Raw genomic sequence first — 22,599 nt, 5'->3', positions numbered from 1 at the left:
CGGGGAGTTTTCTTGGGCACAGATCCCAGGGTGCAGTGGAAGACACTGATTCATGTGTGTCCCTCAGGAGGTGAGGCCAGGACACCCCTGCTTGTCTGCAGCTGTGTGGCGAGGTGGAAGCCCAGGGGGAGGGGGTTCATCTCACAGATGCGTCCCTGAGAGGATTCCAGGCCCTCCTGCCATCTCCCTGCTCCAGAACAAACAGCCGTCACTGTGCTGGTGTAGCCGAAACATTGCTGGTATTTATTGAAAAGGCAGAACATGCTGCATCCGTAGAGATCCAGCTCCCACAGTTCTCCAGACATGGGCTGTACATCACCCTTAGGCTTGTCATTCCCTCCGGTGCAAAACTGCTGTAGTGAAACGTCCCCAGGAAGAATGAGCTAGAAGACGCGCCTTCTGTTCTACACGCTATGAAGGATTCGGTGATAAAGTGCTGGCGGAAGCTTGGCTAGGAAGAGCCCTGAGCAGAAGTCCCCATGCTGGGCAGTCCAGGGCATTGATTTCTCCCCTGTGGCCATCACCTGCCACCAAGACTCAGGTAACATAAGGCTTATGCCCCTGACAGGCTGCCAGAGCCACGGGGACGTGGTTTTTCTAAAGGCAGTAAGGCAGTGGATGGACATGGGACACTGGCATTGCCAATGGGAGGAGGGCGGGATCAGGCCCTGCGGTGTCTGGGGGAGTGGGGTGGGGTGTCCATGGAGAGCATGCCCTGCTGAGGGGCCAGCAGCTTCCACCTGGAGCAGCCGGGAAGAGAAATTGGTTGGATTGGAGGATAACCAAGAGGTGGTCCCTGAAATGCCTTCTTCATCCCACAACTGGGCTCCATCCCGTGTGGCTAAGCCAAGGGCTCAGGTGTCGTCAGTACCTTTTACTTGCAGTACTGTGTCGAAAGTTTTCTTTCCAATGACGATGAAGTGATTACACACAGGATCTGATGCAGTGAGAAGTGGGCTAATGTGCAGACACTACCCCAGGGTCTGGGAAGTCCTGGTGAGTGGGAAATACCTTCATAAAGCAGCCAAGGCCAGAACGCCTGCACCAGGGCCTTTGGGACCCCAGATGGGGATGAGGCGAGGTCACCTGCTCCTAGGAGGTAAGGAAGTATCTTTGCACAACTGAAGTTCACAGCGTACTGGGTCAGCTCGCCTCAAATTCAGAGAAGTTGGAAGCAAATACTGCACAAACCGTAAGCTAGAATTTAGCAGTGGCTGAAATACTGTTCAGGCTCTTTCAACTTAGGAACGTGGTTTGATGAGACATGACAGGCCCATAAAGGCAATTCCCGAAGCCTCTGCAAGTCTGGGGAGCTGATGCGGGAAATCCCACATAATTCATCTTGTTTAATTACCTGCCACCCCATTCCCAGAACTGTAATAAGCTCGTTAAGTCTTAATGACACCAGAAGGTTCCTTGACTTGCTTCCAATCATTCCTCCAAACTAATGGTTGTCCTGCAGCTCTGAGCTGAGACCACACTGCCTTTCTTCAGAAGTCAAGGCCAAAGGCCTTGGGTTCTTCTACCTCTAGGGATTCTAAAGCGTTCTTTCCCTAATAAGTGTACTTTCCAGGCTGCTTCTGGAAGCTGAGGACAGTCCCCATGGCACCAAGGACAGATCTAGGAGCAGGCCAGGGAGGGACAGGAAGCCTGCAGCCAAGGAGACAGTGAGACTTGCCTTGGAAACCAACTAGATGCTACCGAATGCAGAATACAAATATCATCTACAGGAGTTCTTGAACTATGGGCACGTACAAACCCGGCCTCCCTCTTTCACGCCCCGTGAGAGGCCCCCTCTGCGGCGGGAGGCGCCGGCTCCAGCTGCGCTACCCCCGCAGGTAGGGGGCACGCGCGGGCTCCTGCCCCAGCGCGTTGATGTGCGGGAGCGGGCCGGCCAGCTTCTCGCTCAGCTTCCGGTTCAGCAGCTCCAGGTGGCGGCCGATCTTGCGCGCCTGCCGCAGGGCCCTCCTGACCTTCTTCACCCGGTCCCGCAGCTGCTTGTTGCGCTTCTCCAGCGTGGCCACCTTCTGCTGCAGCTTCTTCACGTGGTCCTCCTCCTCAAACAGGGCCTTCTGCACCGAGGAGCACATGAGCTGGGGACGAAGGCAGCAGAGGCCGGTGAGTTCAGAAAACCTGCCCAGGCTGAGGACAGCCCTCAGGGCCCCCGCCCGGCTGGGTTTCGCCCTGTGGCCCCCAAACCAACACCAACGCAGCGCCTCTCCTCTGCTTTCTGTATCTGGAGGCCCGAGGTAATTTTGTTTTAAAAAGCTACTCCCTGGTTTATCTTCTCATATGCTTACCAGTTTGCATCTCATTGATGCCCTGTTGGGATAGTGACTCTTTTGTGTTTTGCTCTCATTCACCGGTTCTGCCTGCTCATTTCTAATCTGGGTCCAAAACATTTTCCAGAAAAGCCAAAGCTTGAGGCTCACCCAGCTGGAAGGGAAGCTGGAGCCCATAGAGGCCTTCAGCATATTTCCAGGAAAGGCTTTACCTGCCCTGAGGCACAAATACCTCATCTGGAAACCTTTCTAATCAATCTCGAGATCGGCTGGAAGAGAATGTCTTTGAAAATGGAGATTTTTGTTTCTAATGCAGGCCACCTTGGGTTCTCAAAAGAAAAAGGAGATTCTAAATATTCGTCACTCCTATCCAAAAGGACAGAGCTCCAGGGAACCAAGAGGTAAAAGACCAAAACCTGAAATAGAAAAATGCACAGAGAACATGGATATGCCACAGGCAAGGAAATACCAATCTCTCAGTGTAGGAAAATCTACCCCCTACTCTAAGATACACACAAGGTAGCTCCACAATGAATTGCTTTTTCACAAAATCAAATTTTGATTTTACTTTCTGGTAACATCAGAGGCAGGACTGGGGTAAACAGACATTCTCATATACTGTGGGGAGAGTGTAAACTTCCATAAAGAGCAGTTTGACTGCTTACACCCTTGGGTCTAGTCATTCTGAGATTTCATCTGCTATAAATGCTCCACCGTGTGCAAACACACACACACAACTGTTATGAGAAGGGTGAGGAGTGACGTGAACATCATGGCCGTATAAGACAGCCCTCGGAGTTCCCATCGTGGCGCAGTGGTTAATGAATCCGACTGGGAACCATGAGGTTGAGAGTTCGATCCCTGACCTTGCTCAGTGGGTTAAGGATTCGGCGTTGCTGTGAGCCGTGGTGTAGGTTGCAGATGCGACTCAGATCCCTCGTTGCTGTGGCTGTGGTGTAGGCCGGCAGCTATAGCTCCAATTAGACCCCTAGCCTGGGAACCTCCACATGCCACGGGTACGACCCTAGAAATGGCAAAAAGACAAAAAAAAAAAAAAAAGACATCCCTCATTCCCCTCCTCAAACAAAAAACTGAACAAAAGTGACTTGAGAGAACTGTGGGATCCAAGGGACCCAGGAGAAATCTTGCCACCCATGTACCTACACATGCTTATCTAATTGCTTGCCTGTCTCCACTATTCTGTTGTGTCCACAGAACCTCTTTTTCCCTATACATGCAGTTCGTATGTTCATGAACAAAAATGCTGGTGCACTGAATGACTGTTAACCTTAAAGCATAAAAAAAGAAGACAAACATCAGTCCTGGCTGTGGTCTGCCTCCAACTCCTCTTAGGCAAAGGCCCTCAACAGTTATTTCTCCAACAAAGATGTGCAGATGGCCAACAGGTGTGTAAAGAGGTGCCAGACATCACTATGAGGAAAATACAAATCAAAACCACCCTGAGCTATCACTCACGCTCGTACTTCTCTAACCTAGATCCAGAAATCCCAGATGGTATTAAGCAACATGAGCTCAAAAGAGACTTATACCAAGATACAGTGTAGGAGTTCTGTTGTGGCTCAGCAGAAACGAACCTTGACTAGTATCCAAGAGGGTGTGAGTTCAATCCCTGGCCTCGCTCAGTGGATTAAAGATCCAGCGTTGCTGTGAGCTATGGTTTAGGCCACGGTTGTGGCTCAGATCCTGCATTGCTGTGGCTGTGGTATAGGCTGGCAGCTGTAGTTCCAATTTGACCCCTAGTCTGGGAACTTCCATATGCCACACCTGCGGCCCTAAAAAGCAATAAAGCAAAAAGATACACTGTAATTCAAGTATCAAAAGTTAAAGACAATGAGGGAATCTTAAAAGCAACAGAAAAATAACTTGTTATATATACAAGGGAACCTTATGTGCAAGGGAACATTATAGGACTATTAGCAGATTTTTCAGCATAAGTTTTGCAGGCCAAAAGGGAGTGGAGTGGCATAATATTTTAAGAGCTGAAAGAAAGAAAATGCCAACTAAGAATACTCTACCCTGGAAAACTGTCCTCAGAACTGAAGAAGAGATAAAGAATTTTCTAGATGAGCAAAAGTAGTTCATTACCACTAGACCAGCCTTATAAGAAATATTAGAGGGAGGAGTTCCCGTTGTACCACGGCAGAAACGAATCCAACTAGGAACCATGAGGTTGCAGGTTCGATCCTTGGCCTCGCTCAGTGGGTTAAGGATCCTGTGTTGCTGTGAGCTGTGGTGTAGGTTGCAGATGTGGCTTGGATCTGAAGTTGCTGTGGCTGTGGCACAGGCCGGCGGCTACAGCTCCAACTAGACCCCTAGCCTGGGAACCTCCATATGCCGCAGGTGCAGCCCCAGTAAGACAAAAAGACAAAAAAGAAATATTGGAGTTATTCGAGCTGAAAAGAGAAGGTGCTAATTAATAACAAGAAAACATAAAAAAGTATAACTCTCCCTGGTAAAAGTAAATATGTATAAAATTCAGAATCTAATGTCATAAAGGCAGTGGGTTAATCACTTGTAAAGCCAGTATAAAGGTTTATAAAGCAGTAAAATTTAATAGAATTTTTTAATAAATACACAAGGTAAAAGATGTATACTGTGACATCAAAAGCACTATAAAATAAGTTATCAACTTAAAATGGACTGCCCTAGGTTGTTTTATAATGTCCCGGATCCGGCATTGCTGTGGCTATGGCATGGGCTGGCAGCTGTAGCTCTGATTGGACCCCTAGCCTGGGAATCTCCATATGCCACAAGTGTGGCCCTAAAAAAAAAAAAAAAAAAAGAAACAAAGGTCATTATATAATGATAAAGGGATCAGTTTGTTAAGAGGATATATCATTAGTAAATATTTATGCACCCTATATAGAAGCATCTTATTATATAAAGTAAGTATTAGACCTAAAAGGAAGAATCTAGCCAATCTAACTTTGGCTAGATTCGGTAATAGTAGGGGACTTCAGTAACCCCTCATGAACAATGAAAAAAAAAAAATCATACAGACAAAAGAATGAGACATTGGGCTTAAACTACATGTTAGACCAGATAGACTTAACATTTACAGAACCATCCAAAAGCAATGGAACACATAGTCTTCTCGAATGCACGGGAAACATTCTCTAGGACAGATAATATGTTCAGTCACAAAACAAGTGAAGTAGCTTTCTTACCACAATGGTATAAAAGTAGAAATCAATTACAGAAAAAAAGCTGGGAATTTCACCAATATGTGGAGATTAAACATGCTCCTAAACAACCAAGGGATCAAAAAGAGAAATCAAGAAATAAAACACCATAATTTATGGGATGTAATAAAATCAATTGGAAGAGGGAATTCATAGTAATAAATGCCTACATGATGAAAGAAGAAAGATCTCAAATAAACAGCCTAACTTTACACCTCAAGGAACTAGAAAAAGAAAAAGAAAAAAAAAATGAAGCCCAAAGTTAGCAGAAGGAAGGAAATAACAAAAAATCAGAGCAAATGAAATAGATACTAAAAAGACAATATAAAAAGTCAATAGAATTAAAAGCTGGTTTTTTTGAAAAAAGTGAAATCATGAACTTTGGCTAGATTCAGCAAGAAAGACATAAAATCGAAATGAAAGGAGATATTACACCTATTGCAATAAATACAAAGGATCCTAAGAGACCATTCTGAACAATTATACACCAAATTGGATAATAAGAAATGGATAAATTCCTGGAAACATAAACCTACCTAGGGTAAATCATAAACAGAAAATCTGAACAGACGAATTACTAGTAATCAAAAACTTCCAAAAAAAAAAAAACTTCCCCAAACACAGAAGTCCAAAACCAGATGGTTTCAGTGGTGAAATCTACCAAACATTTAAAGAAAAATTAATACCAGTCCTTCTCAAACTTTTCCAAAAAACAGAAGAGAACACTTTCAAACTCATTGTGTAAGGCCAGTATTACCCTGTTACTAAAAGCAGACAAAAGACACCACAGAAAAGAAATCACTGGCCAGTATCCCTAATGAACACAGAGAAAAAGATTCTCAGTAAAAGATTAGCAAGCTGTTTTCAATAATACATTCACAGGATCCTACACCATGACCAAGTGGGATTTATTCCAGGGATGCAAGGATGGTTCAATATCTGCAAATCAGTCAGTGTGGTACACCACATTAACAAAATGAAGGATAAAAATCAATAGATGCAGGAAAAGCATTTGACAAAATTCAGTATCCATCTATGATAGAAATTTTGGTGAAGGATTAGGTCTTGAGGGCAGAGCCCTCATTAATGGGATTAATGTCCTTATAAAAGAGACCTGAGCGCTCTCTTGCCTCTTCTGCCATGGGAAGATACAAGAAGTCTGTGACCTGGAAGGGGCCTCACCTGCCCATGCTGGCTCCCTGACCTTGGACTTCCAGCCTCTAGAGCCGTGAGAAAAAACCTTCTCTTGTGTGTAAGTGACCTACTCTGGAATTTTGTTAACGTAGCCCAACCAGATTAAAACTCCCCTGATACACAGAAAACAACCGCTAAAGGCTGATTGTTATTATGGGATAGGGCTCAGTCTCTTAAAACCCTTAACCTTTGTGATTGGACCGAGCCTGTATCTCTAGTCTTATGTATCAGCCTTTTGTTCACACACGTTATGCCCAAAGCTACCTGGCTCTGGTTGTTCTCCCAGGATGTCATCTTCTTTCCAATCTCTGGGCCTGTGCAGGCTCTTCCTTCCTCCTGGAGGGCTGGTCGACCCCAGCTCTGTCTGGCGGTCCTAGAACCATTCTGCACATCCACCTCCAAGACACCCTCCACATCCCAGTTAATGATTCCTCCTCTCCCATCTCCACAGCACCCAGAGCTATTCACACAACACACACCGGGCACCACACAACACTGCCAGGACACACCGCCCTTGTCACATCCTGAACTACGGAAGGCCTATTTCACTACAGCCTTTGTAGCCTTGTTACCCTGGCCATTATAAGCATATACTAAAAAATCTGAATCAAGTTAAGTGTTCCAAAAACATCTGTCAATAAAGAGGTTTTTTTACCACTGTTAGAGGGGGTGGCCACGTGTGCCACACTGCCCTCTTCTGGCCAAAACGAGCCCCTTAAAAAGGAGAAAAGGTGACACAGGAGACGCTGACGTCATTACATTGTATATGATCAGATATCATGTCTATAACTTACTGTTTAATATGGACGCCTACTGGGCTTAGGACTTTATATCCACTCTCACTCAGTTGTGGTCTTTCTCTAAGTTATAACAGATTCTTCAACCAAGGACAGGATAAAAGAGTCCAAGCAAAGTCTATTAAAGCAAGAGGGCTGGGTTTTTAGATGGATGGCTGTTCAAATTTTGAGAGGACAGAATCCAATAGTGGGTAGGAGCATCGAAGGGAAGGTCGAGTTACACTTGATGATGCTCTTCACATGCTGCCTTTTAAAATAAGCGCAAACCTGATGGGATGCAACAAGTTCTGCCCTGTTGATGGAACATTCATGATCCTAAGACATCAGCAGTCTTCTTGGCATCCCTCAGACCCAGAGGCCAGATGTTCCCCACTCCAGGGAGCTAGAGCAAGAGGACAGCCACCTTGACAATGGCCTGAAAACAACCAAGATGGAGCAAAGGGACAGCTGGACATGTGTGTGTGGGGGGGGGAGTGGGGGCACAGTTATTAAGTCAGGATGAACGGCATGACTGGAGTTCCTCGGTGACTATGTCACTCTCCATCCCACAGCCTCTCTCTGACATGAGCAGCATTTGAGCTGGAGCAGAAAGACACAGAAGGACTTTTGGAACTTGTCCAGGGTCACTAATAGTAAAGCTGTGACCCAGGACCTCTTACCAGGCAGAAGGTCTTTCTCTCTCTGGACAGTGGGCTATGCCTGCAAGCAGGGAGGGCTTAGGCCCCAGGAATAAGAAGCTAACCCCATAAAATGATGAAGCCATTGTCATAAAAAAGCCTCCTGAATGCTGGTCATCACGTCTTATGAAAGCAAGAATTTCTGCACAAGAGCTATGCTTTCATAAATATGTGTTTGAGAAAATCTTTCTCTGGAATCCTTTCCAAATGAAATCACTCTCTCTAGAAACTGCTTTAACATCTGTCTGTCTGTCTGTGGTATATAAGGTCAACACACTCACTTGGTTTTGTGTCCTTAGAGTAGGCTGAGGAGAGGAGGGACCGAGCTGAAAAAGGTATTGCCACATGTTCTTTGAAGAAACAAAGAGATGCAAATGATGGTATCAGGCAACCCCAAAGCAAGCAGTTCCTAACAGGCAGCCACATCCCCAGGCTCTGACTATGGAAGAGGAAGCACCAGCCCATGTCAGGTGTCTAAGCACCTAGCATCCACCACGGCTGGGTTGCTTTTCTCTAGAAAACTCCACTGTGTCAGGATGGATGGAAAGGCTGCCATGAGGGAGCCTTCCCTTTCATTCCTAGTAAGACAAAAGGTAGGTTGGGATTCCCATTCTTCATCTTTTTTTAAACAACACCTTTCTAAACTATAAAAGCCACATCTTTTATTGTAGACAAACTTTTTAAAATTATGGGGCCAGAAAAAGACAATTAAGATCATGTGTAATTCTGTTTCACAGAGATAGCCACTGCTGGCATTTGAATATATTTCTTCCTAGGACTGTTTCTATCAGTATACATAAATATTGAAAGTTGGCCTCATGCCCGAGTTTCTGTTGTTTTTTCCCTTGGATATTTTTTCATGGTTATTTTCTGGACGTTTGTTTGGACACTTCCATTGAGCATTTCAATGGAAACCAAGTGGGGGTTGGGGAGGTCAGGTGGTTCTGCCCACTGACCATGAACTGCACTGTCCACCACTCGTTGTTAACCTCCTCCCTCCTTATGGCCACAGGCGGATGGGAAGGGATGCCAGGACGGGCCATTTTGCACCTGTGCGGCTGAATGACCTCAGGGTGACCTTCTGGGTAGTCACCTGCCTCCAAAGGCAGGTCAAAGCCATGAGAGTTTCTCACCTGTGCCCTACCTAAAACCATCTCCTGTGCTCTGCTGTCTCTAGAAATCTCGGATGCTGTGAGAAAGTTTCACAGTCAAGATGTTGAAAGCTTAAGGAACCGGATGGATACTAGCCTGCAGAGTCGATACACCATGTACAAACACCTCTCAATGACTAAAGAAATCATTTCTAAACAGTTTCCACTTCCGGCATTCATTCCAGCAAGCAGCATTTATTATAGCATGCCTGGCACTGTGCAGTGCAGAAAGTTTTCCTGAATCCATCCGCAGTATACCCCTAAGCTCTGTATCTAGCTTAACAAAAAGACGGTGTATTAAAAATTACTATTTCATGGCAGCAGACATGCCGAATGCTCACTGAGGTTTCCTGCCTTCACAGCTGCTTTCAATTTAAATAGCCACCTATAAAGACAAGACAAAGTGTACTTTCTGAAATGGTAAAAATGAGGCAAGACTCAAAGTGGCCACACTAGCCAACAACTTGCCTTTTTAACACTTTGCTCCTGTTCTTGAGATTCAACAAAGGAAAAAAAAAGAAAAAGAACAAAAATCTAGCATCGAGGTGAGCAAACTCTGGCTCGTGGACCCAGTCGGACCCACCACCTATTTTTGCCAATAAAGTTTTATGGAACACAGCCACCTTCCCTTTTTTTTTTGCATTCCTGCTGCAAGGACAGAGTTGAGTAGCAGTGACACAGACTGTGGTCCAAAAAGCCTAAAATATTTAGTACCTGGCCTCTAGTAGGAAAAAAAATTCTCAAACCCTAATTTGGAAAGGAGCTCAAGGCAAACAGAGCTGCAAAGGCAAAAGCTGACACCTGGGTGTGTTTGGAGGGAAAACAGCCAACAGAGACTGGAGGAGGGCAAAAGACAGGAGACGCTCAGGCCCCGGAGTCTCCCAAGACCCTTACTGGCCACCCCTCACCCTTTTCCCAGCCCCGTCAACACTGGTTTGTGATCACGGCTCGGGCTGCCAGGTCACAGCTCAGTTCCCAGTGACCTTGTCATGGACCCTTGGACTCTGTGGACCGCTGCCAATTTCGAAGCTCCAGATGGAAGTTCAGAGGACGGCTCTTGCCAAAATGGCTGTCTCTGAAATGCTTCCCCAGCGACAGTGGTAAGATAAGCTTTCTAGAACCTCCCAGGTGCACTGCCAGGAGCATCAGCTCTCAGCGGGAGAAGCACTGTGAGGTGGGTCACCAGTCACGCAGTCATTTCTGAAAAGCTTCCCTGCATCGTGTCCTCCGACCCCGCCTCCTCCGTCCTGTGTGAGCTGCAGGAGCCCCCACCCCAATTCTCGCCCGTTCCCTCGGGCCCTGGCTCTTTGTCCTACCATTGCTTTCAGCCTCTTAGAGGGAAGGGTGAGGTGGCGGGCGGCAGGGCCAAGCGGATGCAGAATGGTTTCCTAAATGATTCGACAGTAAGGGTTTGGATGACACCCAGCGCTACCGAGAACTCTCCCAAACCACAGCAGTGACAGCAGGGCAGTTCTTCTGAGGCCTCTCTGGAGAAACAAGCTGAGGTTCCTGTGACTGTATTTGACTTGGCATCCAGGCCTTTGCTCCACCCCAAGTCCAGAGTTGTCTCCCTGTGCCAGGCGCCCACCAGAAGGGAGAGCAGATGTCCCAGACAGGGTGGCCTGAGGGCGAGGGGCCTGTGGAGCTGGGGGCAGGAGGTCAGGGGGTGGAGCTGGGGCAGGAGCGCCCTTCCCACCGGACAGCCCAGGATCAAGGGCTTCCCCATTTTCCCTTCCTGCTCCCTCCCCCACTCCGCAGACCAGTAGGAGGCTGTCTGGCGCCCTGGGTAGGAGTGTGGGCTTCAGAGCCAGGCAAAACTGGGCTTGCATCCTGGCTGCCCCATCCCCTGACAGCAGGGCCTGGCCTGCATCAGCAAGGCTGCCTTAGCTCACTCTCCTTACTTACACACACGGGGTACTAATGGCCCCGCCGCAGGCTTGCTTTGAAGATTAAAATCAAATAGGAGATGGGAAAAGCTTTGGGAAAGCACCCGACACACAGTAAACAAGAAGGAAGCGTTACGGCTGTTACTCATCCCCAACTTGAGCTTTCCTGAAGCCACTGCCGCTCCCCAAACACACTGCGCTCTCAAGGATCTATGCCTTTGCATGTGGAGTTCCTTTTGCTTAGAAAAATCTCCCCTCCATCCAGCTGATGAAATTCTCATTTTCCAAGCCTGGGTTCAAAAGTCACTCCTGTGAAGCCTTCCTGATTCTTCCAGAAAGAGCCATGTAATCTTTCCCTAATTTTATCCACTGTCAAGTTTATCACATGGTGCATCTGACCCTCTCCTGGACAGTCGAGGCCCCTGAAATGCATTTTCATCTTTGTATCCAGCCCCTGACATGGAGTCAAGCAAGGAAGGAAGCACGCAAGCGATGCAGGCTGAAATAGAAACAAGTTGGGCAATGAATGAAGACGCAGGAGCTGCCTTTGGCAAGTGGGTGCTGGGTTCCCCGTGATCCTTGGGACGTCCTGTGCCCTTAGTCCGTTCTGACTCCCTCTTCTCCCTGGTGAGGTCAGGAACTGGCTTTAAGGAGCTCTGACATTCATGCGTTTTCTCTTCTGATACCCTCCCAGGTCCAGCTGACCATCTGCACATCCTATACCGAGTGTGCAGGAGTGGCAGGACATGGTGGAGGTGAGAAAAGACTGAATTTTAGAGAGGAGATGCTGGGTTACAGGAAACTCCAGTGAGTTTAGGAGACAGATCACATTTCAGAAAGACTCCCCCGATGGCAGAAGAGGAGGATAGGGTCTTAGAAGACCAGGGCTTAACTCGCAACTCGACTGTGATTAGAACTAGGAAAGACTGTGACTAGAATTCAAATTTTGGGTCCCCTCCCTGGCACGATAGAAAGGGAAGTTTACTGGTTAGGTTCAGTTACAGAAAGACAAAGATTTACCTATCTTCAGATAAATGCACTAGAAAGTGTTGCCAAAGTGAGGTCATGAGATGCTCGCATGGAGACAAAAAGGGGTGTTTTGGTCAAAGTAAAAAAATGTGTATGCATATTATGTCTCCCTCTTTGATATGATATGCATTAACCTATTAGCCATGCATGCTGTTCCTGTATTAAATCAACCCTATATCTGTTTTACATCCATTCTTTTTATTTAATTAATTTTGGCTTTTTTTGAGCCACACCTGTGGCATATGGGGGTTCCCAGGCTAGGAGTCGAATCGGAGCTGTAGCCACCAGCCTACACCACAGACACAGCAACGCCAGATCTGAGCTGTGTCTGTGACCTACACCACAGCTCATGGCAACACCAGATCCTTAACCCATTGAGCAAGGCCAGGGATCAAACCCACATCCTCACGGATACAAGTTGAATTTGTTTCCACTGTGCTACAGTGGGAATTCCCAGGGTTACACCATTCTTATTTGACTGTGGCAGAGCTCTCCACCAGGCAAACAAGAACTGACTAAAAGCGTGGAGACAGTTCCATCTTCTCAGGCCTGGAGGCAGCCAGAGATCCTGACTGGTCCACTCAGCTCTGAGCAGCCTGCTAACTCACAGGGTTTTCCTCAGTGTCTGTTACAAAAGTCCTATATGCTTATGGTTGAAATGGCATCATGAGTCTAGGAGTTCGGTAACTTTTAAAATAAATTTTGATGATGATATTGTCATTACTACTCACATATAAATGAATCAGTTTCCTCACTGCATCCCACTACACACTCTCTTTAAATATAGAGCTAGAGAGGGAGTTCTTGTCGTGCCTCAGTGGTTAACAAATCCGACGAGGAACCATGAGGTTGCGGGTTCGGCCTTGCTCAGTGGGTTAAGGATCCGGTGTTGCCATGAGCTGTGGTGTAGGTCGCAGGTTCGGCTTGGATCTGGCATTGCTGTGGTTCTGGTGTCAGCCAGTGGCTACAGCTCCGATTCAGCCCCTAGCCTGGGAACCTCCATATGCCACAGGTGGGGCCCTAGAAAAACACAAAAAGACAAATATATATATATAGAGAGAGAGAGCGCGCATGCGTGCCAGAGATGTAAACATATATATAATGTCTATAGGAATCCAGAAAATATGAATCCATCAATCCTATGCATGTGGACCTCGCTGATGGGCACGGAACTTGTCCCATATTCTGTGACATTTCAATCTAGGTTCTGAGCTTGTGGGGGAATCTGGGGGAGGTTTGCAAACACCATTTTCCCTCGTCTATGATGGAAGAAAGCCTGGGAGGCCCTCGGTCATGGAAAACTGATTCCAACCCCCAGGCTTTTCTAGACCCACCAAGGGAGGTAAAATTGAAATCACAGTTGCTTGGGTCAGAAGGCTGCTAGCATCTCATGTTCTGTTTGGAGCACCTGCCACGGTGAAATGGAGAGAGGGCTCCTGGGTAAACTGGGAAGGAGGGTTTGGGTGTGAGTTTTAAGTTCCCGGAAATTCACTCCAGACAGCTGGTGTCACAGTGGAAGGAAGGGCACCTCCATCTAGTCCCAGTTCTGCCACTGATGGGTTGGTGACCTTGGGGAGTCGTGGTTCGCCCCGAACCCCAGTTACAGCCTCAAAGACATCTTACCACATCCGCTGCTTTGGGGTTTGGTCGAAGCCTCCTTGGACCTCTTAGTCCCTCGCTGCCAGTCCCGGCCAAGGCTGGGATTCCCTCCCATGAAAACAGCAGCAGGGCAACAGACCCTGACAGGCTTGCTGGGGCAGGAACTCCCTTGGGAGGTGGGGATGCCATTGATGGTTACTGGGGTCTCAGGGTTTTATTTAAAGATCTGACCACTGGCCTTCTGATGTGTGTACTCGGCCTCGACGGCATCTTGGGCTGTGGGATAGGAAGGGCCCGATGGTGTGGGCTCCTCTCCCGGAGCGAGCAGTTGACAGATGCGCTGCTACTGGGGACGGGGGCCAAGTTCATTCCTGCCCCAGCCCTAGGTGTGTGACCATGGCCGAGTGGAGTCACTGATGGGCTTTTAAGCTCCAAGCCTCAGGTCACTGCTGTGGTCCAAGTGAAAGCTTCCCCTTCACCTTGTGAACCTCTGAACCTACTCCTAACTTAAAGGCAGCCCTTCTGATCTCAGGGCATCCGGGGAAGGCTGCCGAGAGTGGCACTGCTGCACCATAGACCACCAGGCCCGCCAGAGAGGGGAAGCCTAGGGCAGAATCTGGCCCAGAGGCAAGCCGGTCTGCTCTGCCCCTGCCCTCTTGCCAAAGGCACCATCGGCCTGACCCACCCCAGTCCCAGGCTCATCTCGCTGGGCCCTTTCAGAGTCACAGGTTTGGAATATTCAATATTCAGCCTCCAGCCCTTCTCCCAGAAAGGGCAGCTAAGGAGCAGGCTCTGCTTTTCCTGGCATCATCAGAACTGGCTGAAACACCCCCCAAAGGGCTCCTGCCACCTCGCCCCGCCCCGCTGGGGAATGTGACAAAGATTTATAAGTTGTGAGCCTCTCCTGTTTACTTCCCCAGAGGTTGATGACTTGTCCACGTGGCCACATCCAGGGCCTGACTCAGCTCCGTCTGCTTGCTTGGGAGAGTTTATCAAACCCAGGCACAGGCTGTTCGGCTACTGAATCAAGACAGGTAGCCTTGAAGCTGACTTTCCTTAGAGGAGAAAGAGCTGGGGGTGGGATTTAGCGAGAGCTGGCGTCAAACGTGGCTCTGGCTCCGCAGCTGGTTCTTCTTCTTTCAGAAAGTGGAGGTCCTGAGAAAGGGGAGACTGTGCCTGGCGGTATTTGGAAAGCCATCAATATGCGAAGTGTCAACTGTTATAATTACAGACCGCCAGGCTCAGTCCATAACCTCATGTCCCAGAATCAGTTCTCAGCTAATATTTTAATAGGTAAAAATATTATTGGAAAACCTTTAAACCACAGACGACAACAGATATGAAGTACGGTGTCATGGTTCTGCCAGCTCTTAAGAGCCATCTTTCCTGGCTTGCTCTCTGGCACAAGTCCTTGCAAACTTGAAAAGTTTCAATAACATGGACAAATTTTACATGTGATAGGCATTAGATTACAGAACCCTACCCAGTGCCTGGTTATGGCCAGAATCAATCACCAGTGAAAAAGGAGTATTAGTCATGAGAAGAAGACTTAAATATGCCTTAATTATTGATCTATTATACAAACAACTGAAGTTACTCCTAGCCACCTCTTTAACAAGTTGCTGTTCCATCTTCCTAGAATGCTATTCCATTACTCTGTGTGATTGGCTCATTCACATCCTTCTGGTTCCTGTGTGAACCTTCTCAAATGTCTTTCCCTACCACCTTGTGAGTAACCTCCCCTAATGACTATCTCAGCAGCCTGCTTGTGCCCCTAAAAGCATGATCAGTTGACTTGATACTGGTTAATTTCTTAATGTCTCTTTCTTTCATTACACTATAAAACAGGGACTCTCTTATTTTTACTGCTGTTACCCTAGTGCCTAAAGCAGTGCTTGGCATACAGTAAGTGCTCAAAAAGAGTGACTGTTGACTGAAATAATGAATTATAGAACTACTACATTGCTAATTATTTTTAAAAAATTGGAAACCACTGGAAATAGAAAAAAAAAAGTCATGACTCAAAACCAAATTTTTTACTGGCATGATTTTTTTTTGTAACCTGGTTATAAACTATCCTGTATTTTCAATTTTATTTCACAAAAACTATCAAATCCCAAAGTTGCATAATTTCGATGGCTGCATCTATTTCATTATAAGATTACTCTTTAACTTACTCAGATGTATTCTTTTTGTTAGGCCCACAGCCCGTTTCTAAACATTGTACTATTTTAAACAATGTTTATGCCACATTTTTATCTGGATTATTTCTTTAGGGTTAACATTTGAAAGTGAAGTTATTAGGTTATTAAGACTGGATGTAATGAACATTTCTCTTTTATATGGTATGATGTGAATGCATAAATGCATTTTTCCCAGATAGTAAATCAGCTATTCTCCCACATTTTTTAAATACCCCTCCCTTTCCCACAGATTATATTAATATTAACTCCTTAGGATTCTGACTGATACTAAGGTCTCATTGGACCTACTTCATCCTGTTTAGCTGTGGGTTAGTAACACCAGTCTCCTGGGGCTCTTATTTAGCTTTAGAGTATATTCTATGATAGGATATTCCTCTTTTTCAAAAATTTCCTGGCCAACTTTTAAAATCCAGAAGAATTCTATGAAGGTCTTAAAATATGGTGTGAACCCATGTAGCTCTATGCCTGTTTTGAATGGATCAGAAACTACTAATAATTATTACCCAACTTTGAAAATTACTCCAAAGCGTATGCTTTTATGACCACCTCCCTGCTGCCCATTATTTTTTTTTTCTTGAATACACTCTTGATTCAATTCTGTCTTATTCCTATTGGGAATAAAGCCATGAAAATGTATGGTTCGTGCTGGATTTACCCTATAAAAAAAATCGTATGCTCCCCTCTTCTCATTACCCATCTAGAAAAATATGCACAGATGTCCCTAATGGGAATCAAGAAGGATGGTCGTGGCAGAATTGTTTACAAGACTGAAAAAGTGGGAATGACTTTCAGGCTCGTCAGTAACGGAGGGGCTAAACAAACTACAGCCCGGCCACGCTAAGACGGGCTTGGCCATATTGAAAGAATGAAAAGGGGAAGATCTCCAACATGTGTTATCCTCAGAGGTAGACCCATTCACAGGGTATGATACCATTTAGGCAAGAAAAGCCCACACATACACCCAGACAAAACTATAATTCGAAAAGATACACGCACCCCTGTTCATAGCAGCCCTATTTACAATAGCCAGGATAGGGAAACAACCTCAATGTCCACTGACAGATGAATGGATAAGGAAGATGACAGATGAATGACAGACATATATACGGTGGAACATTACTCAGCCATAAAGAATACAATAATGTCATTTGTAGCAACACGAATGAACCTAGAGATGATCATACTAAGTGAAGGAACGTCAGAAAGACAAATACCATATGATTTCACTTACATGTGGGATTTAAAATATGACACAAATGAACATATCTACAAAACAAAAACAGATTCACAGACATAGAGAATAGCCTTGTGGTTGCCAAGGGGGAGGGACTGTTGGGGAGGGAGGGACTGGGAATTTGGGATTAGCAGAGGCAAACTCTTACACAGAGGATGGATAAACAGCAAGGTCCTACTCTATGGCACAGGGAGCTATATTCAATATCCTATGATAAACCATAAGGGTACAGAATATGAAAAAGAGTATTTATGTATAATTGAGTCACTTTGCTATACAGCAGAAATTAACACTGTAAGTCAACTATACTTCAATAATTTTTTTTTTTAAAAAGCCCACAAAACTTCAGGGTCCACGTATATGCACGTAAAACCCTGGTCTGAGGTCTGGAGGGAGCATGGCTGTCAGTGTGGTTGCCTTAGGGGAGGGGCCTGGGACTTGGAGGCAGAGAAGTTGTGCTTTATTTATTGCATTTACATTTTATATGAATACCGTATCCATGTGTATTTCACGTGTACAATTAGAAGTCAGTATATGTTTCACAACTCCTACTCTTTGAAGGCATGATCAGCTCTTGGGGGCATTTCCCTTGCACACGCCTTGGTGACATGCGGTTCCTTCCGTAGGTGATTGGCACAACTTAGCCCATCGGCCCCTAGAGATGTGCTGTAATTAAGGCCCTGCAGGAATCACAGACTCTGCAGTTGCCAACTGAGGTAAGAAAAGCCACGCTCAGGAAAGGGGGGGCTTGACTGGGTTGGACCAGCAGCCGGGTCATGGGTGCTGTTTACCCCAACCACAGTCATGAAGGAGCAGGTGCTCAGAGTGTAACCACCTGGGGACCTCCGATGTGACCTGTCAGAGCTGGGTCATGGCTGGGGCGGGGGCGGGGGGCAAGGGGAAGGACAGTAGTTATTTACCCAGCGCACCAAGACGCCCACACTTGGGACTTTCTCTTCCCTGGATGCTGGCGTTGAGGAAAGAACAGCTGCCCTCGTTTATCAAGTATCTACCATGTGCCGAGCATCATACTACCTGTTTTAGAAACGTCCTCTTATTAAATTCTGACCCTCAGCCCATACAGGTAGGTTGTACTACTTGTCCCATTTTAGCAAGTAGAAAAGCGAAGCTCAGACGGCTAAAGCAACCTGCCCAAGGCTCCATGGCACGGGATGGAGCTTGAACTTGCAATCAGACCCTCTCTCTTCAAAGGCTGTGCCCCTCTGCTCTGAAGCTCTGTGACCGAAGTCTTCAGATAAGGAGATTTAACTTGCAGACAGACAGCTCAGGTGGAGGTTTCCCGGGGCCTGGCTTTGCTCTCAGCCCTCCCTGACCCTCGGAGGCGCACCCAAGGGCATTCGCATCCCAGAAACACCACCTTCCAACTATTCTCAAAAAAGCCAAAAACGAACCACCACAGGGGAACTACACATGATGACCTTTGCTTGTGACACAGTGGTTTCAGTTCCCAAGACAGGAAACCGAAAACCAGCGTTCCAAATGCCCGCCTCCGCGTCCCGGCCCGTAATCCCCTGCAAGCAGTCTGGGTATTCAATTTAAAGTGAATTAAGGAGGCAGCTCTGGTGAAGAAGGGCGTCAGCTCGGCTTTTGAAAACTCACAGTTGATGAACATCAGATTCCACTCTAGTCCCTGAGAAGGTGACCTTTTGACTCATAAACCTGATACATCCTCTGCAGCCAGAGCCGCCTCTGGGCTGGGCTCCTGTCCCCAGGGCGGGGCGTGCACGTCTGCTGTGAGGTCAGCCCGGAGGCCTGGGGTGGGCTGTGGCCTGTCCCCCCAGCCTGGGCGCTCCCATTGAGTGGGAAGCCAGGAAGCCCCGGCCACCGAGAGACTTGACTGACCAGTGGAAAAGCCAGGCCTCCTTCTTTCAAATAATTTTTTATAGAGGTAAAATACACAGTTTACCATTAATGTATCTTTTTTTCCCCCTTTTTATGGCTGCACCTGCGGCATATGGAAGTTCCCAGGCTAGCAATCAAATTGAAGCTACAGCTGCTGGCCTACGCCACAGCCTCAGCAACACGGGATCCGAGCTGCACCTGCGACCTACAGCACAGCTCATGGCAACACCAGATCCTTAATCCACTGAGCGAGGCCAGGGATCAAACCCACATCCTCATGGATACTGGTCTGGTTCTTAACCCTCTGAGCCACAAGAGAACTCCTAATGTACCTCTTTTTTTTTTTTGGTCTTTTTGCCATTTCTTGGGCCACTCCCAAGGCATATGGAGGTTCCCAGGCTAGGGGTCCAATCAGAGCTGCAGCCACCGGCCTACGCCAGAGCCACAGCAGTGCAGGATCCGAGCTGCGTCTGTGACCTACACCACAGCTCACGGCAATGCTGGATCCTTAACCCACTGAGCAAGGCCAGGGATCGAACCCGCAACCTCATGGTTCCTAGTCGGATTCGTTAACCACTGCGCCACGACGGGAACTCCCAAATGTACCCATTCTTAAGCGCACAGTTCCATGGCATTAAGCACATGCCCGATGCTGTGCGGCCCTGATCGCCATCCTCCCCCAGGCCTCACTGTGGACTCCCTGAGTGTCTCCACCCCGCCTCCCTTCTCCCGTCTGTTCCACTTCTGCCCTTTACAAACTCGCGTCCACTTCTCTAGACAGGCCTTTGCTTTCTGCAGAGGTGCTGTGTTGGGGAACAAAGCCGGCACTGGGACCAGTCCACGCTGCAAGGCTCCCCAGCCACCTGCTCTGACAGCATCAGGGCCTCCTTCCAGACCCAGGCTGGACCGCCCTGCCCAGAAGGCTCAGGATCGGCCCCCTCGGCCCCCAGCTGACCAGTCTACATCCACCCTCCCTCCAGGTTTCTCCACATCACGAGATGCCTTGGAACCCGGGTTACAATCTGGCCCCTCCTTGGGCAGCTCTGTGGTCCTAGGCAGGTGACTGAACTTCAAGGAGCCTTCATACCCCTCTATAAAATGGGGCCACAGCATCTAACTGCTGTGGTGGCCATGAGGGCTGGAAAGGAGCCTCGTCAAGGACCTGGTGTCTGGAAAGCTGGATTAGACGCTAACTCATATTCCTTCGTGAAGATAAGACTGACGTGCTGCGCCCGCTCCAAGGTCCCCTCTGTCCATCGCCTTCCTTCTTGTTCTTGTTTCTCTTCCCACAACATCCCCTCCCACTTCCCTTCACCCTTGGCCTTCAGCGGGAACCCAGGAAGTTTATGTTATCCCAGCACGTGGTGCAAAGTGAGAGGCTGGCTCTCCTCGGTGTGAACCCCGAGGAGCTTCTGTTTCTGACCTCTTCCCTTGGCTGAGTCTGGCAGAAAATGCCCACTTAGATGTCACCTCTCATAGTGTGAAAGGTACAGAAAGAGACAACCCCCCAAATGCCAGTTTACAGCCCAGGCAGGGACCCCAGAGCCTCTGGTCTTGGGAACCATACTCTTGCTCTGATATTTGCCAAATGTTGGCTATAAAACACAGTACATCCTTCCCCGCCCCCTTTGTAAGATAAGACAGACAACCTCTCGATGGAGTTGAAGAATAAGTCACTTATTTGTAAGAGTCACTGGGTGGGGGCAGGGGGCAGTCACTGGAGGCTTTGAAAGCCTCAAACACAGGAAAGAAAGCAAGTAGACAAAACTAGATTGGAATGGGCTTCTACGACCACCACCCCCCCCCCCGCCCCCGGGCCCATCTGTAACTCTAATCTCCTAGCAGAGAAAGCAATCTGGTTGTTCCTGGCCTGGGAAATACAGGCCGGGACACTTGTATGTTGTCACTTTTCTCTGCCCAGAAACCTTCACCGGCAACCAGAGCCCACCTGGAGATGGTCCTCCCTTAGCGTCCTGATTTGACATCATTGGGCTTTCATGAGTACACTACAGGCACCCTGACCTAGGCTCACTGCTCCCTAAACGTGTGCCAACGATCACTTCAGAGGCGTTACGCCTGATGCTTCTCCACCTGGCATGTCCCCACCCTTAGCTGCTGAAATGGCCCCTTCTCCGAGGCCAACCTCTGATGCCACCTTCAGAGAGCCTTTCTTTCGTCCCTTGATTACATGTAATCCAAACCCTTTGGCTCCCGTGGTGCTCAAAACCTCCCTTTTGGCACTTACCTTGCAGAGGCAAGAATTAAAACCCACTGTATCTTAATGTAAGGTACACAGATGGCTCACCTTAGAGATACATCAAGGTCATGGATGCACCTGTCTTCACCTCTCTGCTTGCTGATGAGTCCTTGGAAGGCAGCATCTGTGTCTGCCTGCTGACCTCCATCACTCAGCACCCTGCTCCATGCCTGGAACTTGTTGGCTACTCAGAAAGCATTAGTCTATTAAGCTTTACAAGTTGATGACACTACTCTAAGCATACAGTCTGTGGACACAGCCTCCTCTGCCATGTGGAGCTTTGCAAATGTTGATAAGGAGCCTGACCTCTGCAATGCACACAACCCCACAGAATAGCCGCGCTTTCAGGGAAAGTGGGATTCCTCCCTTTGACAGATTGATGACACACTAGGTCTGGTCCGAGATGCATTTGTGAGCTTAATTCTGTCCTTTGAAGGAGACTGGTTTCAGATGCTATAGAGTTGTCATCACCTCAGTTTCTGCTTGAAGCATCTGGCGTTATTAGCTTGAGCTATGCACATTTCCGGATGAAGCTGAGTTTTTAGAGCACTTCCCAATCTCCCAGAAAGCGGTAAAGACATCAAAGAGCTGGACATTCCCTACTTCCAATTCTGTCTTTAAACTTCCTCACCATACAGTGTGGCTTAAGACCCAAAAAGCATCGCACTGGTAGCCTGCAAAGACTTTGGAGCAGAAACAAGCTCGTTAAAATGTTCTTCCGCTATGTTTCAGGAAGTCCTAGGCCTGGGCACGTTGAAGCAGAGATCCTCGAATGCCTTCCGAAATGAAAATTCGTTGCCAGGATGCAATTTATAACTGTGTTGCCATGGAAGCCAATCTGTCATGTTTCACTCAGCCTAAGAATATCTAAACCCTGCTGATCCTGAGAATAGGCTAAGTGGGACGGCCAGGTGCGATCCTCACAAGGGGTCTGGGATAACATTCCCTGCTCCGAACCCACAGGGCTTCTGCATAGATCTCCTAGATGCCCCAGCTCCTTCTCTGAATGTCACTGTGAGGACACAGGCTTTCAAACTCAAGGATCCAAGCTGCAGCTCCTGCTTCTCTGCCATGTTCTATGTGTATACAGGTATCACTGAGCACAGGTGGAGAGGAAGCAGTAAGCCTGAAGTTCTAGAAGCTTCTCTGTGCCAACAGAGAGGGTGCCATCCATACTGTTCAGGGGTAAAGGCAGGTTTGGGAGGCAGAGATGCTCTGAATGA

At 47.5% G+C, this 22,599-nt stretch overlaps 1 protein-coding gene and 1 long non-coding RNA gene across 2 annotated transcripts in view; one reads left to right on the top strand and one right to left on the bottom strand.

Annotated features, from left to right (window-relative positions):
* Window positions 1-222: 222 nt before the first annotated feature.
* LOC125112703 (coiled-coil domain-containing protein 3) overlaps window positions 223-22,599 on the bottom strand; it is an 89,929-nt gene continuing 67,552 nt past the window's right edge. The window contains exon 3 of the mRNA XM_047755053.1: window positions 223-2,093. Coding sequence (XP_047611009.1) covers window positions 1,827-2,093 — 267 coding nt within the window. The 3' untranslated portion in view covers window positions 223-1,826. The remainder of the gene's footprint in view (window positions 2,094-22,599) is intronic.
* On the top strand, window positions 2,001-6,797 carry LOC125112705 (uncharacterized). The gene is made up of 3 exons (XR_007131232.1): window positions 2,001-2,683; window positions 3,498-3,688; window positions 6,634-6,797. It is a non-coding gene; the product is annotated as an uncharacterized LOC125112705 (long non-coding RNA).

Source organism: Phacochoerus africanus, chromosome 12 (assembly GCF_016906955.1).
Source record: "Phacochoerus africanus isolate WHEZ1 chromosome 12, ROS_Pafr_v1, whole genome shotgun sequence".
Lineage (NCBI taxonomy): Eukaryota > Metazoa > Chordata > Mammalia > Artiodactyla > Suidae > Phacochoerus > Phacochoerus africanus.
The sequence above is the reverse complement of the archived record's forward strand: the minus strand, read 5'-3'. Positions and strand labels throughout refer to the sequence as shown.